This window comes from Pseudorca crassidens, chromosome 1 (assembly GCF_039906515.1).
Source record: "Pseudorca crassidens isolate mPseCra1 chromosome 1, mPseCra1.hap1, whole genome shotgun sequence".
In the NCBI taxonomy this organism is placed as follows: Eukaryota; Metazoa; Chordata; class Mammalia; order Artiodactyla; family Delphinidae; genus Pseudorca; species Pseudorca crassidens.
Window position 1 is genome coordinate 92,388,415 of NC_090296.1, and position 18,671 is coordinate 92,407,085.

An 18,671-nucleotide genomic window follows, 5' to 3' on the forward strand; every position below is an offset into this window, starting at 1 on the left:
TGCTGTGAGGATTAAGTAAGTTAATATTGGGAAACGGCTTAGAACAATGTCTGGCACAGAGTAACTAGCATAAAAAGGAGAAGGAATTGGTAGGAGCCTTTTCCTAACACTAAGATGGTCTCTGGTGAGATGGTTAGACCCATGCCACAGATCACACCAACCACAGAGATTTTTACTAATTACTCCTTCCTGCAGATTATACCTTCTTTGGGCAAACCCATGAGAGCACTAAGGGATACCACAAGCTGGACTCTTCTTTTCTCTATCCTACATGTTGGGCAAGTCAGGAATTCCTCAAGCACCTATTCTGAAATGATAGACTACATTTCAATAATCATTTTATTAGTTACAGAAGAATTTCCACTAGTATTTACATAGTGCAAAAAAGCTGTTATTACCCCTATAATGTGATATAGCAATCATCCTTCATACAGCAAAAGACCTATCAAGATGAAAATCCCTTCATGTTATAATTCACACTAACTTTGCTAGTTTTTAATTAGAGCATTACGATTAAGACAGTAAATTATAAATTCATGTGGTATACTTAGAAATTAAATTACAAAATAATACAAATCCTCTTAAGGTGTGATGTGCCAACAAAGTTTAAATTTTTATCATTAATTAGAATTCAGATTTCAGATTAGGCAAACAGTCTGGCTGATTCTGTGATGTGTGTAAAGGTTGGAAGGAACAAGGGAGGAAGAAGATATATTATTTCACAAAAAAAATTTAAGTCAAAAAAAGATAAAGTGTTTAAATGGATAAGTTAATGTTCTACTTTGTTGACACAACATACATAAAATACTTAAATGACAGGTCTTTTTCTTTTTAAGCAAACAGCAGCTTTACAAACAGTAATACTTCTTTTTATATATATATATATTAAAGTAACAATGTGTTAGGATTGAACAGTTTTGTGCTAAAGAGTTGAAAAATGAATGTGGAGCTCACTACTCATTTGCACACTGTAATTCCCATCCCACCCACCTCCCCCAGCTTATTAAGAAATCAGACAATTACATTATTTGGATATTAATTTCTCAATATTTGAACTATGTGAATTCCTTTTGACTAATTCTTTTCCAAATACTGGAAGCATATAAAATACCATCTCTGCAAAAATGACATCCATTCAGAGCCTTTAAAAACTTTTCAATGTATAACACATTTTTTCCAACGTTTAGTCAAAAGAAATATATTACAACATTTACAAACATATTTAAACCAAAAGTTAAGCTAATATGAACATTGTCTTTTGAGAAGTAATCTTCACAGCAAACAAACCTACTGAAGCAGAAATCTAGTTTTGGGAGTGCAATTCATATTTTAATTAATATATTTATGTATTGAAATAGAAATCTAATATTAATTATTGCCACTAAAACCACCTCTACACATGAAGAAAAAAAATCACTATGGTTTTTATTTCTTGTGATGATGAACCTTTATTCTTAGCATTAGATCTCTCTAAATCTCCAAAGAGCTACTCACCCCAGATCCAAAAAACACTTTCCTAATTTTCACACCTCTGCCTGCACATAATATACACAAATTCCAGAATTTATCAAAAGGAAACGAATTATAAAGACATTACCAATACTTATTTAAGCATACGTTCTACACAGTAGCATTTCCTTTAATAAATTTTGGGTTGTCCTCTAGAGGTGACCTGTCTCATATAAAAAAGGCCATGGTCCCTTGGGTTTGCTGACAGAAGATACTGCACGTGCAAGAGCGTTTATCAAACACATAACTGAACACTTCTGAAGTCTATAGCAAAATTCAAAGTTACTGGTGTTCTGAAGATTTCTTCAACTTCCCTTTTGATACAAATGTCAAAAAATCTAAAATGACAATTCTCATTCAGTAGAGATATAAAATATAAGAAACCTTTGAAAAGCCACTCATTACCTTAAGATCAAGAGTTATTTGAATCACTGACACCAGGCAAAGGAAATTTACACCATTAAAAAGTATGCAAAATTTTTCAATATACTTTTAAGATTGTCAGTAGTTCAAAACCTCTATCATTTCTTTAAACCAACTAACACTTCCAAAGGTACAGAGACAGTAGGATCTGCCACATATAAATCCATGATTACTATTTCAGAGGCTTCATTCCTTACATGCTACATACCTTTAAGTACTGGATACTTTGTGCCTAAGAAGTCTATACTGAAGAACAGTTTAGGCAGGACAGTACAATAACATCCCCTTTTAGCACGCTAATAGAGTTGATAGACTTGACATTTCCTACACAGCAATGCTCCTAAACTTTCACAATTCACAAATAACTAAGTCATCAACCAAGAATCTGGTCTCTCCAGTAATTAATGTTGGGATTATCAATAAATACATCAATACTAGAACAGTAGTCCCAATGCATTCAGTAAAGAATCTGCCCAATTCTTCCCTCTCACCTCTGTGAGGCAAAGCTCTGCCCCATAAAACCTGGGCAGGGAAAATACCCCTCCCTCTTCAGTTCTGTGCCTGCTTATCGGAGTTGGAAGTGTAAAGCTGGCATGCGTGTGTGTGTGTGTGTGTGTGTGTGTGTGTGTACACGCAGACACGTGTGTTGGTTAACTGGAGGTGGTGGGTGGTTGAAGGGAAGACAGAAAAATAGGTAATTTGTAATTCTCCCACTGTTATACACTTGCAGAGGTCACTACCAGGTGGTGACTGACTAGCAAAACATTTAGCTGAGTAACTTTAACTTCACCCAAGGAGGTATAAACATTCCAGGAGAAGGGTAGAGATAACTAACAGTGATCAAGAATTAATACCTGTGCCTATCTCCACACTCTAAAATCATCTAATAGTTTCAGCACAATTAGAACTTTCTCTTTTCTTCAAAACTTCCTCTTCCAAATCTTGATTATCAGGATACATGTTACAATTGCATAAAGTTCCTTTCCCTGGCTCCCGTCAGTAACTGTGGTCAGTGTTACCTGGCAGGTGCTCAAGGTTAGGGACAAAATATTCTTCTTAAAAGGTGCAACGGTTTTTCACTCAGGACAAAGTATGAATACTCAATCAGATCCATATTTTAAGTCCAGAGAATCCCAAATCAGAAGCATGCAAGAGAACACACCAGTATAAGACTCTGCTTCTGGATAGTTTACAATTAAGTGCTGCAGTCATACAACCGGTTACAATTATTCACCTGTCAAAATTTGCCTAATTTTATGCAAATACGACTATGTACAAGAGCATTCCTGAGGTAAGTAAGAAGCAAATGTGAAACAGAACCCAGAATGTCCTATCATGGGTGACTTCTCACTATCAAAGACAAACATACCTAACTTTCCACAAATAAGGCCAGCTCTAATCTACCATGGTGGCTCCTTTGCTAGCCTAAGTATTGGAGGCTCTGTCTTAGCCCGTCCCAACTTTAATCAATGACCATGATCAGTGACTTCTGAAATAAGCATTTGTGGACTAAATAAAAGGTGCATCCATTTTTAATACAAAACACTTTGCGAACTTAGTTACCTTCAGCCATTTTTTTAGTTTTCTAACTCTACCTCCAGTTCTTTTCTAAAGAAGCCCAAACAACTTTTTGGTCAGACAAATTAGAGTATAGGATGTATAGTCTTGAAGCAAACACTGGTAACTGCTCCTTTTCTTAGAAGCTTAGCCTTTAACCTTCAAAATGACTTAACAGGCATTTTAAATTTACTTTCTTTAAAATCTGGTCTTCTTTTTAAATCGTTATTTTCCATAACAAAATAAGCTGAAACAATTCTGAATTTTCCGTACAGTTCTTAGAAAGACACTTAGATGCTAATTAAAAGCTAAGCTATGGATCATAACAAGTGAAAGACAGCTACAAAAATATCTGTCAGGAATTAAGTACATATATTAAATACTGGACAGTGCAAAATGTTGAGATGAAGCATGAAAGATAATGGCTGCAACCCTTACATAGTTGGAGATAGATAGCTGACATTTCCTGAGTTATAGATTTGGGGGCGTATAATTAGAATCAGAGTGCTCCTTGCTCAGCAAGCTGCAGTTGCTGGGCTTCTGCTGTTCCTGACTTCCTTGATGGTCAGCAGTCCAGGCCTCGCTATCCACCCCTGGCTCTAGCACCTCAGCAGCCTCTGCTTCCTCTTCCCCACTTTGCTCTGCATTGTCTTCCTCAGAACCATTAAGGGTTTTTCCAAGCTGAAGAGTTTCCATCGTTCTCTGAGTCTCAGAGACCCAAGACTCAATTCTACTATTGAGCTGCACTTCTACAGATATGGGTTCATGAGTATAATCTTCCTCCTCCTCCTCGTCTTCATCATCCTCTTCTTCCAGCATGCCAGGTACAAGAGTGCTGGTGGTGCTGGTGATGGAGGAATTCAAAAGATCCCGGCCACTGCCATCCAAAGAGCCGGTCTCTGTACTCTGCTGTGAGGCCCATTCCAGGTCATCTGGCTTCACGTCCTCTTTATCACTCACTGTTGGTTTTCCAGGGTTTGTAGCTGAGGTAGTACTGCCTGCAGCCACTGAAGATGGCTGCTTACCAACAGGGGCTGTGTCAAATGCAAGTTTACTGGGTTTTTCAGATGTGCTGTGCTTACAAGAAACTTCTCTCTCATTTTCTGATGTTTCCAATGCATCCGAAGTTTCCACCATGTTTCTCCAATTTGTTTCTGCAAATATCAAACAGATTTTTTAAAAACCAGAACACTGTTTCAGAATCGTGCAACTCTTACAAGAGAGAAGAACAAACTACAGAAATCTGTTGGCTCACCAACTGACTGGAATGTTATAAATGGAAAACAGTTCTCAAAAAACCCCAGCACATTTAACATAAAGAAACAAAGAGGCCAAAATAAGTACATTAATGCTTCAGAATGTAAAAGATCTAATACTAACAGGAGCTCACTCACTCTAATATATAAAATCCAGGTATTCATAAAAAACAATGAATTGCCTAACTTTTTTTGGCCCTGAAGTGTCCTGGGCTCAAGGATCCACAAGTCACAGATGGCAGAGCCAAGATGTCCATCAGAAAAAAAAAGAGAAAGAAATAGTTCTGATTTAACAGGCTTATATTGTGCTCCTTTAGCAAGTCAGAGCTGTCTTCTGGCCTGTAATGGAACTTGTGTTTCCATTTATAAGCAAAGATGCCATGCATGTACTTCTAATATTTGTGAAAATGTGTTTTATAACATATGTATGTTGCCTGGCTTACCAAGTGACTTTGAAGCCAAAAAATAATGAAGTGTTATTATATAATACAGTGGTGATAATCTAAATTATTTTTAACAACAGGTAGTCAGTTTATAGCAAAAAATGTACTAGGAATCAGGAGATGAAGAACAACTCTCCCACCTGTTTTTTTGTACGTTTTTATTTTCCATTTAATTTTTTTATCACTGAGGTATAATTGACATAAAACATTATATTATTATAGTTTCAGGTGTACAACATAATGATTCAGTATTTGCATATACTGAGAAATGATCACTACAAGAAGTCTAGTTAACATCCATCCCCATTAATAATTACAAATTTTTTTTAAGATCTACCCTCTTAGCAACTTTCAAATACACAATAATATTAATTGTAGTCACCATGCTGTACATTAGATCTCCAAGCCATATTTATTTTATAACTGGAAGGTGGTAACTTTTTACCCCCTTCACCCATTTCGCCCACCCCCAGCACCCCCTGCCTCTGGCAACCACCAATCTGTTCTCTGTCTCTATGAGCTTCGGGGATTTTCTTGGGGTTTTTTTTGTTTATTTTTTGTTTTAAGATTCCACATATAAATGAGATGATACCGTGTTTTTCTTTGTCTGACTTATTTCACTTAGCATAATGCCCTCGAGGCTCATCCTTATTATCACAAATGGCAAGATTTCATTCTTTTTAATAGCTGAATAATATTCCACGGTGTGTGTGTGTGTGTGTGTGTGTGTGTGTATATATATATATATACACACACACACACACACACCACATCTTCTTTATCCACTGATCTTCTTTACCGATTTATCCATCAATGGACATTAAGTTGTTTCCGTATCTTGGTTATTGTAAATAATGCTGCAATAAACATGGGGGGTGAATACCTCTTTTTTGAGCTAGTGTTTTTATTTTCTTCAGATAAATACACAGAAGTGGAATTGCTCGATCATACGGTAGTTCTCATCTTAATATTTTGAGGAACCTCCATATTGTTTTCCTTAGTGGCTGCACCAACTTACATTCCCATGAGCAGTGCACAAGGGTTCCCTTTGCTCCACATCCTTGCAAATATGTTATTTTTTGTCTTTTTGATAACAGCCAACTAACAGGTTGGGAGCTGATATTTCACTGTGGATTTGATTGGCATTTCTCTGATGACTGGTGATGTTGAGCATCTTTTCATGTACCTGTTGGTCATCTGTGTGTCTTTCTTTGGAAAAATGTCTATTCAGATCCTCTGCCCAATTTTAAATCGGATTTTTTTTTTTTTTGCTATTGAGTTGTATGCGTTATTTATATATTTTGGTTATTAATCCCTCATCAGATACATGATTTGCAAATATATTTTCTCCCATTCAGTAGGCTGCCTTTTCATTTTGTTGATGGTTTCCTTTGCTGTACAGCTGTCTGATTTGGTGTAGTCCCACTTATTTTTGCCTTTTCTTAAAAAATAAAAATCCCCTTCTATTTGCATTGTAGCTGCTATTTGCATTTTACAGGCATAATGATCAAGCTGTAGTGATAAAGCAGGCCTATTCATACAAAAATACTTAACGTGATTGCCCCCCATCAATTATACATTGCTACAGACCATATTTTGGCCACCTGAAGTCAGGGCGCATGGTTTGGGGGGAAAACCTTCCTTTCCTGCAGCTACTTCTAATGTAGAACAGGTCTTTCCACTTGCATTCCTACCACATGACAAAAAAATCTAGTCCTCCTCCTTTATTCTTTCTCAGTTAATAACATCCTTTTGAGTCTCAAAGCAGAAGAAACCTTATAGTAATCCTTAATCCTATCTTTCTCCCTTACTATATATATCCCTTCATTCCACTGAACTCATAACTATACCCTGTCACTTCTAGCCCCAAAACTATTAAATTTGGTCACTACTGCCTTAGCTCAAGCCTCCTTTATCTTGCTGTACATCTACTATACCTTTCTAATTGGTTTTGTGAATTGACCACATCACTGTCTAACTGGCTTTTTATTACCCTAGTAATCCAAACTCCTTAGTTTAGTAACCAAGCCCTTCATAATCTATCCTTCTGGTCCCATTCATTTTAACCCCCAGCCATGCATTCCATGCTCAAGGTCACTTTGAATTCTCACTGCTCACAGAAGTCATCCCCTTTCTGTTTACAATTCTTTGCTTTGCATAAGCTGTTCTTTCTGTATGAGATGTGTTTTCCTCATTTATCCTTCACACTCCTACTCATTCTTGACAACTTTTAATGCCAGTTCCTTTGTGAAGCCTTTCCTGATTTTCCTAAGACCGTCACTAACCTGAACTCCCACAGCACTTTCTGTATATTTGGTTCAAAAGCATTTGTTTTTTGTTTTCTGTTCTACTCCCTCCTCCCTCCTCATTCCCACTCATCTCTGTGTTCCTGTGGCTGGCATACAGTATGTGCTGGGAAAATAAGCCTTTACAGTAAATGGAAATTTTCACCCATATATATAATTATGCAGAAAATAACTTTCAAAAGCCATACAATTTACAAAATTTAGGTACACATATTTCCTTCCGAAAGTTTTTTTCCTCTTTCAAAAGTACTATAAGAATTCATGTGGGGTCTTAGAAAAAGTCCCACCTCTCCCTTAACAGGGAGTCAAAGGAACAGGAAGAAGAAAGGTGGTCAGAAGACTGAGCAGGGCTGATCTCTCTCCAGGTTCTGTCTTGGGCATTCAGCTACTAGGTAGGTGAGCTGAAAGCCAGACAGGTCCTTTGGAAAGGAAAGGGAGATATGACCTTGGAAGCAGAGACAAGGGACTCTGTGATTAGCCATCAAGAGACCTGTCACAATGATCAAAGAGCCACTGAGGTCACATATCCACGGGGAGGGTCCAGGGTTCCACCTTAAAGTAATAGGTGAAGCTTGATCAACAACTAACGAGCACACAAACACATAACTGTGATGGGGAGAAACAAAGCGAGTATGAAAATGCCCTCTTTGGTTGGAGGAGCGGGCAGGGGATGGGAGGGGGTTGGGCTGAATACAGGAGTCTAAAGCCAGAATAGCACATCGAAAAGCCCACTTCTGAAGAAGGGATTAGGAAGCAATGTAAAGGCAGGGTCAAAGATCTCAACAAACCTGGAAATGTTACTGATCCAAACCTACCCTGATCCTGAATTCTTTACTTTAGCAGAATTTAGTCAATAAAGCTGCTTATTAACCCCTCTATGCTTTCCTGTTTTGTTAGTTGGTTCTTTGTGAAACTACCTTTTCAACTTTGACACTAGTTGGTTTGTCAGAGGATGAGGTGTGTGTATTTCTCCCATCAGTCAGTACACAGAGGGAAGCTGTCCATCTTTAGATAGTTGTATATAGTAGAGGAACACAGAGATGAGTTCAAGACCCTACAGAAGAAGGTATGGTGGCAGAGAATGAGCCGGAAACTCAAGATAGATAGAGGTAGTCCTCCCCTCACAAGGGGTTACTGAAAACCTACTGTATGGTCCTACTGGAAATTCATTCAACACACAAGGAATTCACATCACACTGGCTAAGAATTCTAGAGTCAAACTTAGCAGTTCTGTGACACTGGCAAGTGATTTACCTCACTTCATTTTAGTTCTCTCATCTGTAAAATGCAGTACAGTATTTCTTATCTCCTAGGACTGCTCAGAGGATTAAATGTCTTAATAAAAGTGCCTAGTAAGAATTCAGTAAGTGAGCTATTATTATTATATGTCAAGTGCCCATTAGGTGTCAGGTGTCTATCTCAAAGAACGTACTGCTTAGTTGGGATTTATGTTTGAAACTATCTGTTTCACGTAAGTATGACAAAATTGAGACTCAGCTCCAATGGAAGGAAAACATAAGCAAAGAAAACAATTACGGTGTACACAAAGAACAGTAAGACTGAACTATCATAGGAACCTTTCTATTCTACCAATGTTTAGCATCCCTTTCCCAGCTTTGTTTTCTCTTTAGACTGTGGAAATCACAAGAAAACATTTTAGAAATCTTGCACCAGAATGGCATAGGAGACACTATTTGTTGTCTACCCAAGAGTCATTCCCCATTTTCTTCCTGGCTAACAGAACCCCCAAACCTGAGATGGACTTGAACACAGTTCCATGGGAGGAATTAAAATAGTTCTTAGACTATCATGACTATCCCATTCCCCTTTGCCAGATAATCTCTTGCCCACATCTCCCTTGCAGCTAAAAGCAGTCACATGGTCGGCTCTGGCCAAATGTAACAAAAGGCAAAGTCTTCTGAAAATTGTTTCCTTCACTGATAAAAAGAGCATACTGCTTGAACCTCCTGCCTGAACTGTTGTGATGCCCAGGGCCACTGCAGCCATTTATGAACATGAGATGATAAGCACAAGAATAAGAAGTCACAGACTGAAAATGGAAGAATAGAAAAAAGGAAAGAACCAGGGACATTGACAACATTGTGAAATAATTAAATATCCTAATTTCTCAGGCCACATTAGTGGGTTGTTTTTTGTTTGTTTGTTTCTGCGGTACGCGGGCCTCTCACTGTTGTGGCCTTTCCCGTAGCGGGGCAGAGGCTCCGGACGCGCAGGCTCAGCAGCCATGGCTCATGGGCCCAGCCGCTCCGCAGCATGTGGGATCTTCCCGGACCGGGGCACGAACCCACATCCCCTGCATCGGCAGGCGGACTCTCAACCACTGCGCCACCAGGGAAGCCCCATTAGTGGGTTTTATGTCTGTTGCTGAATACATCTGATACTGACAGAGTAACTTTGTGCTTTACTCTCAAAGCAAATTATTTATGATTATTTCCACTTATTTTGTTGGCGTCCTCATAAATCAGATCATAGGCCAGAAACTTTAAGGTTCTGTCTAAATCCCTTCTTAGAATTCAGCCATTAGCTCACAAAACTTTCGCTCTGAATGAAACATTATACATGATCTAGACAAACCCTTCTCACTTTACTGAAGACAAATCTGAGGCTCAGAAATTAATCAATTATGCCTAAATACCCTAGGCAGACTGTGGAAAAGCCAAGGCTTCAATCTTTGAACACTTTAAATCTGGTGTTTTGAAAACATCTTCTAAGTCTTTGAGAGGTTCTTTTTATAACTTTTCTTTTTATGTGCCCAAATGAAGATCACAGTCATTTCCCCAAATCCACAGCTTTAGGAATTTATCTTGCAGTTTACCTTTGAGATCTGGCATATCACTAATCACTATATAGAGAAATGATTTTATTTACAAAGTTGGCCCTTTATCTTCTTTACTTTCAACTAGTATCACTTTAACCAAAGAAACATCTCTGCCTCTAAGCCAGAATCACCTTTGCCTGACCAACAGTTTCTGAAAGGTGCACAATAACTTGTTAGTTGCCTCTGGTCTGCAGCTTTGTCAAAAGCATTCCAAACATTTAACTACAATCACAGACAAGGAGAGCAGGAAAGAGAAGTGTGGGAAGAAAGGAAGAAAACGATGACTCAGTTTTTTACATGTTACATTTTAGGTGGCAACAAGCTATCTGATAAACTTTCAGATACGACTAAAAAGAGAAAAGAAAAACAAGAAGCCAAGGTGAAGGAGGTGGCTGCACTATTTTTAAAAAAGAACAGGGGAAATGAAACAGAAACTAGATCAAGAAAGTAATCTAGTATTCTAGTACTAGTGTTCAAAGTATTATAGAAACATTGCAAGGAAACTACTAAAATGCAGAGTACAGTAACTGTTGTTACTTTAAACCTTATACATAAATACTGTTTTTAGTCTATAAGTCCTTTTCACTACCATCAGATTTAACTCAAGACAAATGTCACAAGTCTACGTTTGTTAAGTTTAGATTGAATATTCAGGTCTTTTGTTTACACAGTAAATACAAAATTTTAATAATCAAGTATAAAGTATTAGAATAAAACTTCCTAGAATTTATTTATTTACTTAGTGATAGGTCAGAAGAATGGTACATTTGGCTTTTTAAATCCCTTTGGGATTTTCTTTTTAAGATTTTGGAAATGTGACTAATTTCAGGGTCTCACAGAAACTCTCAGCCCCAAATATTCTCCTAACTTTCAATGGACATGTGTAATACAATTTTTAAACCAAAAATGTGAGCAAAATTTGAATAATCAAGAAGATAAAAACAAAAGGTAGCATGGAGAGTCATTTTTAAAATGACATTAATCATTAAATTATTTCAAAATTTCAGTCATTTAAAATGGTATGTAATAACTTACCATATTCCTTTTCATTGACTTCAGAGATGGGTTCAGAAATAACACTGCAGAAAGAAATGGCGCTTGCTGCAGAGGGATTCCGAGAATGCCCCATGTGGTGTGGCACCTTTTTCACGTTCTTCAAGGCTTCCTCGGCTTGCTCCTGTTCCATTGCTGCAACCATATCTTTATATGCTTTCCTGGCTTCTTCAGTGAGTTCTACTAACTTATTAAACAGGCTCTAAAAAGAAAGAGATTTTGCCCAGTCCATTTTTTGGTATACTCTTTATTACTACCATTAGCAATAAATACCTCTACTGTTTCAGGACTGGATACACTTTCTATCAGCACAAAATCCAAATGGTATGCAAACCACAGAACCTTACAAAATACTCTGTAACTTACATATATTGTTTAGTTAATTCTCACAAGTCTGAGGCAACTTCTTGATTCAGTACTAGCCACTAAATATGCTATATTAAAGTTCTTACAGAGTTTATCAATTCAACAACTGCACCCTTTAGCATGTGGCACTACAGTGGGTAGCAAGACTACTGGAACCACCCCTCTGCTCTCAAGGAACCTTCCATATGGCTGAAAGGAGAGGACAGGAGACGATGATTCAGGGGACAATACCTTAAATGCCTTGACATGTACAAAGTGGTTTAGCTTTGGGAGGAAACATCTAACTGCTGGGCATCAGTGAAGAATTCATAAAGGAATATGACACCTGATGTAGGCCTTGAAAATCTGGTATAGTTTTGAGGAGTGGAGACAGTACATTCTTAGCCAAGCATGCAAAACCATAAACCAAGGTACAGACTTAATAAAGTTCAAGGCTTGTTTGGGGAGCAGTGAAGAATCTTATATGGGTTCGAATATAAGGGAATGAGTGTATGTATGCAGGGTGATATCAAAGGATGCAGAAGCAGATGGCAGTCTCCACAGGAATGAAAAGTTCCCTATCATGTTTGCTTGCTGAAAGAACTCTTTACAATAAGACCAAAAAGAAGTGATGGTATGGCTAGCTGCGGCCTTGAAAATGATGAAAGGCTAATTATAAAAATAGAATAAAGAACCTGGAAATAGAATGTGGAGTTAACCAGAAGTTCTTCCATCAGCAAAAGAGAATGAACATGAATGGAATTAATAACCCCAATGAAACTGTAAATGACAGAGCACATTTGTGTTAATAAATGGCAAAAGTCGTTAGGCATTAAAGCTGTACTTCAATAACTATGACATCTAGCGATGTCTAAAGAAAACTGAAGTTTTCACAGTCACCAGAAAGACAACCAAAGAATGACTTTTAGTGATTCTTACATCAAATGACTTTCAGTGATTCTTACATCACAATTCAACACAATTCAACAACATTCTACTCCTGTTTAATGTCTTGATTTAGTATCAGAATGCAACATACCCACACATTAAGTAAAAAATTTTAGATGGTAAATATGACCTGGCCACCTGGAAGAGTATGTTTAATTATATATATAAAATTACGTTCTCAGACAATGGAGAAAAAGTACAGCATTTTTTTTTCTTAACAGGGCACTGTCATTTAAATATAAACCATAACAACACGAACGCATGGCAAACGTGTCATATTACTATGGAATAATGTATCTCTAAAAACTAAACTTAAGCAGGAAAAGCATAAGTAATGTGCTTTACCCGGCTGCAGTTTAAAGTACAATACAGGTACAATAAACACTGCCGCTAACTGTATTGATTTTTGAAAAGGGGTGGGTGCTAGTAGTATCAAAAATATATTCAGGATTTACTTATTTTTACTTATTTTTAAAAAGGAGGATGGATTCTGATAAAAAAAGCCCCCATGAGTTACATGTAAGAGACTTCATAAATATTTGTTTGCAATAAACCATGCACTTAAGTGCAGCCAACGAAAAGAAAATAGGCTTATGGATATGCAATTCTGAGATTAACATTGGTTTTACAATATAAATAAAACACAGAAACTGTTGGGAATAAAACAATACACAAGAAGAAGAGAAAATAAAATTGAAGAGAAAAGCTATTAGGGAATAAAAGCTTTGAATATCAGGGTAAGGACCGAAAGCTTAATGCAAAGGTTAGCATTATTACATGGTAAATATAGGGTAGGTGCACTACATTACTATGAGTAGACACTCTGGACAATATAGCAGTACTTCCTTTACCTCCGTTTTATGAATGTGTTTTGGTTTAAACAATAACTTACTACCTCAAAATGGAGAAGGCAAGAAAAGCAATGTACAAACAAAACTGCCAAACATTTTATAATATCATACATATAACCTAATATACATAGTTCAGTAAGAAGTCAATACAATTAAAAACAAACACATCCCCTTTTCCTGACCCTGATCCCATTGCTATTCCATAAACTCTAATAGTGAACAAAAGAGTACATTGTTATTATGTGTCTTTATCACAGAGCTACTTAGCACCTAAATTCTCACATGAAGTTTAACGTAACAGGCAGTTATACATCAACCATATAATTAATTAAAGAAACATTTATTACCTGCTCATCCTCAAGTAACGTAAAAGGTTTTCAGGGATATAAAGACAAGGGAAATCAAAGAGGAAATCAAAAGATACCTAGAAACAAATGACAATGAAAACACTACGACCCAAAACCTATGGGATGCAGCAAAAGCAGTTCTAAGAGAGAAGTTTATAGAAATACAATTCTACCTCAAGAAACAAGAAACATCTCAAATAAACAACCTAACCTTACATCTAAAGCAATTAGAGAAAGAAGAACAATAAAACCCCCAAAGACACCAAAAGGAAAGAAATCATAAAGATCAGATCAGAAATAAATGGAAAAAAAAAGAAGGAAACAATAGCAAAGATCAATAACACTAAAAGCTGGTTCTTTGAGAAGATAAAGAAAATTAATAAACCATTAGCCAGATTCATCAAAAAAAAGGGAGAAGACTCAAATCAATGGAATTAGAACTGAAAAGAGAAGAGAAGTAACAACTGACACTGCAGAAATACAAAGGATCTTGAGAGATTACTACAAGCAACTCTATGCCAATAAAATGGACAATCTGGAAGAAATGGACAAATTCTTAGAAAAGCACAACCTTCTGAGACTGACCAGGAAGAAATAGAAAATATAAACAGACCAATCACAAGCACTGAAATTGAAACTGTGATTAAAAATCTTCCAACAAACAAAAGCCCAGGACCAGATGGCTTCACAGGCGAATTCTATCAAACATTTAGAGAAAAGCGAACACCTATCCTTCACAAACTCTTCTAAAGTATAGCAGAGGAACACTCCCAAACTCATTCTACAAGGCCACCATCACCCTGATACCAAAACAGACAAAGATGTCACAAAGAAAGAAAACTACAGGCCAATATCACTGATGAACACAGATGCAAAAATCCTCAATAAAATTCTAGCAAACAGAATCCAACAGCACATTAAAAGGATCATACACCACGATCATGTGGGGTTTATCCCAGGAATGCAAGGATTCTTCAATATATGCAAATCAATCAATGTGATAAACAATATTAACAAATTGAAGGAGAAAAACCATATGATCATCTCAATAGATGCAGAAAAAGCTTTTGACAAAAATCAATACCCATTTGTGATTAAAAAAACCCTCCAGAAAGTGAGCATAAAGGGAACTTACCTCAACATAATAAAGGCCATATATGACAAACCCACAGCCAACATCACTCTCAATGGTGAAAAACTGAAACCATTTCCACTAAGATCAGGAACAAGACAAGGTTGTCCACTCTCTCCACTATTATTCAACATACTGTTGGAAGTTTTAGCCATAACAATCAGAGAAGAAAAAGAAATAAAAGGTATCCAAATTGGAAAAGAAGAAATAAAACTGTCACTGTTTGCAGATGACATGATACTGTACATAGAGAACCCTGAAGATGCTACCAGAAAACTAATAGAGCTAATCAATGAATTTGGTAAAGCAGCAGGATACAAAATTAATACACAGAAATCTCTTGCATTCCTATACACTAATGATGAAAAATCTGAAAGAGAAATTAAGGAAACACTCCTATTTACCATTGCGACAAAAAGAATAAAACACCTAGGAATAAACCTACCTAAGCAGACAAAAGACCTGTATGCAGAAAACTATAAAACACTGATGAAAGAAATTAAAGATGACACAAACAGATGGAGAGATATACCATGTTCTTGGATTGGAAGAATCAACATTCTGAAAATGACTATACTACCCAAAGCAATCTACAGATTCAATGCAATCCCTATCAAACTTCCAATGACATTTTTCACAGAACTAGAACATAAAATTTCACAATTTGTATGGAAACACAAAAGACCCCGAAGAGCCAAAGCAATCTTGAGAAAGAAAAACGGAGCTGGAGGAATCAGGCTCCCTGACTTCAGACTATACTACAAAGCTACAGTAATCAAGACAGTATGGTACTGGCAGAAAAACAGAAAGATGGATCAATGGAACAGGATAGAAAGCCCAGACATAAACCCACGCACATATGGTCACCTTATTTTTGATAAGGGAGGCAAGAATATACAATGGAGAAAAGACAGCTTCTTCAATAAGTGGTGCTGGGAAAACTGGACAGCCAGCTACATGTAAAAGAAAGAAATTAGAACACTCCCTAACACCATACACAAAAATAAACTCAAAATAGATTAAAGAGCTAAATGTAAGGCCAGACACTATAAAACTCTTAGAGGAAAACACAGGCAGAACACTCTATGACATACATCACAGCAAGATCCTTTTTGACCCACCTCCTAGAGAAATGGAAATAAAAATAAACAAATGGGACCTAATGAAACTTAAAAGCTTTTCCACAGCAAAGGAAACCATATAAACAAGAAGAAAAGACAACCCTCAGAATGGGAGAAAATATTTGCAAATGAAGCAACTGAAAAGGATTCATCTCCAAAATTTACAAGCAGCTCATGCAGTTCAATATCAAAAAAACAAACAACCCAATACAAAAATGGGCAGAAGACCTAAACAGACATTTCTCCAAAGAAGATATACAGATTGCCAACAAATAAATGAAAGGATGCTCAACATCACTAATCATTAGAGAAATGCAAATCAAAACTACAATGAGGTATCACCTCACACCAGTCAGAATGGCCATCATCAAAAAATCTACAAACAACAAATGCTGGAGAGGGTGTGGAGAAAAGGAAACCCTCTTGCACTGTCGGTGGGAATGTAAATTGACAGAGCCACTATGGAGACAATATGGAGGGTCCTTAAAAAACTAAAAATAGAATTACCATATGACCCAGTAATCCATTACTGGGCATATACCTTGAGAAAACCATAATTCAAAGAGTCATGTACCACAATGTTCACTGCAGCTCTATTTACAATAGCCAGGACATGGAAGCAACCTAAGTGTCCATCGATAGATGAACGGATAAAGATGATGTGGCAGATATATACAATGGAATATTACTCAGCCATAAAAAGAAACGAAGTTGAGTTATTTGTAGTGAGGTGGATGGACCTAGAGTCTGTCATACAGAGTGAAATCAGAAAGAGAAATATAAATACAGTATGTGAACACATATATATGGAATCTAAAAAACAAAAAATGTTTATGAAGAACCTAGGGGCAGGACAGGAATAAAGATGCAGATGCAGAGAATAGACTTGAGGACATGGGGAGGGTGAAGGGTAAGCTGGAATGAAGTGAGAGAGTGGCATGTACTTATATATTCTACCAAATGTAAAACAGATAGCTAGTGGGAAGCAGCTGCATAGCACAGGGAGATCAGCTCAGTGCTTTGTGACCACCTAGAGGGGTGGGATAGGGAGGGTGGGAGGGAGACGCAAGAGGGAGGAGATAAAAACTGATTCCCTTTGTTATAAAACAGAAACTAACACGCCACGGTATATTAATTATACTGCAATAAAGATGTCAAAAAAAAAAAAAAGACAAGGGTCCTACCCTTGAGGAATTCACACTTACATGAAGAAACACATTAACTATGACAAAGCAGTGTGATATCTATAACTGAGGAAAGCATGGGCTTCTAATGGCAGGACAAATATCAATTACATGATTGTAAAGAGTAGGTGGGTAGACAGATAATTTAATGGGTAGTGGGAGAAAAACTGAATGGATAGGGGAATGGGGGTATTCAATATGGTGACTGGATAGGAAAGATAGACACTTAAATATACACAAATAGTATGGCTGAGAAGAGGGAAAATGGTCCATCAGTTGTGTCACAAAATACTTTAGAATCAACTTCATAAAAAAGTTATTGTATGCACAGATTGTATACAATTTAAAACAAGTACAACTGAAAATGTTTCAATGTAAAAGCCACAAGTCAAATGATGTTCTAAAAAGAACCCCACACATTCAAAAAACCCCACCAATCTTAAAATGTTATCAGTTAATAAGCATTACTCTAAATAAATAACATTTACTTTATCATTTATCAGCTCCTATGGGCAAAGTTTGTATTAGTCGACTATGAGAGGAAGACAAATATCATGGGTGTAGAATTATTCTCTCAATTGGTTTAGGAATTTCATTTTCAAAGGAAAATCCTCTCCAAATAAAGGATTCTTTTCTTTCTTGACTCCTAGCAGCACAAAATATACCCAACATACAGACTGAAGAAATTTGTTTTACTTTGTACAATACTGGATACCTTTACCCAGCAGTTATATATATTGTCAAGTAGTACATATCTGAACCCAGGAAAAAAAAAATCACTGTAGCAGAAATACGAGCTAAAATCTTTTCACAATGCTATAGGATTGACTTATGCAAATGTTTTCAACACGAAAAAAGGAAATGTAATACTCAAGAATTTTCCACTCATTCCAGGAGAGTCATCATATCACTTCTCCAAATGCTCAAACATAACAATGGCACATGTCCAAAGATGTACTATGGCGGGTGGGCAGTGAGGGACTGCATCTTCTAAGTCTTACCTCAGCACCAAAGTAGTTGAAGATTCCCACCACACTAACAGGAACCAGCTTGTTCACACAGCGTCCTAGAGCTTTTCTTCCAAGGGCAAACACAAAAGGAATTTCTTGTTCCCGTGCCATGGCTATAACATTATAGAGAGCCTCATCCAGGCCACCTGAGAAATCAACATGTATAGAAGTTTTTAGTTATTTCCTAAATGGAGCTATTTTAGCACCCGACAGCATAAAACACAGCAGCAAAGGAGTCCATGAATGCTTGTGGCACTTAGGCTGTTCACCACATTTTCCTATCTGAATTTGTACTTCCTATCTGAATTTGTACTATATTTGGATATTACGTACATATTTTCTTTCTC

The 18,671-nt window shown here is 36.9% G+C and overlaps 1 protein-coding gene across 1 annotated transcript in view; it reads right to left on the reverse strand.

Annotated features, from left to right (window-relative positions):
- Nucleotides 1–321: 321 nt before the first annotated feature.
- Nucleotides 322–18,671, reverse strand: part of SECISBP2L (SECIS binding protein 2 like) — a 62,311-nt gene continuing 43,961 nt past the window's right edge. The window contains exons 16-18 of the mRNA XM_067746320.1: nt 18,316–18,470; nt 11,369–11,588; nt 322–4,643 (exon numbers count right to left, since the gene is read on the reverse strand). Coding sequence (XP_067602421.1) covers nt 3,961–4,643; nt 11,369–11,588; nt 18,316–18,470 — 1,058 coding nt within the window. The 3' untranslated portion in view covers nt 322–3,960. The remainder of the gene's footprint in view (nt 4,644–11,368; nt 11,589–18,315; nt 18,471–18,671) is intronic.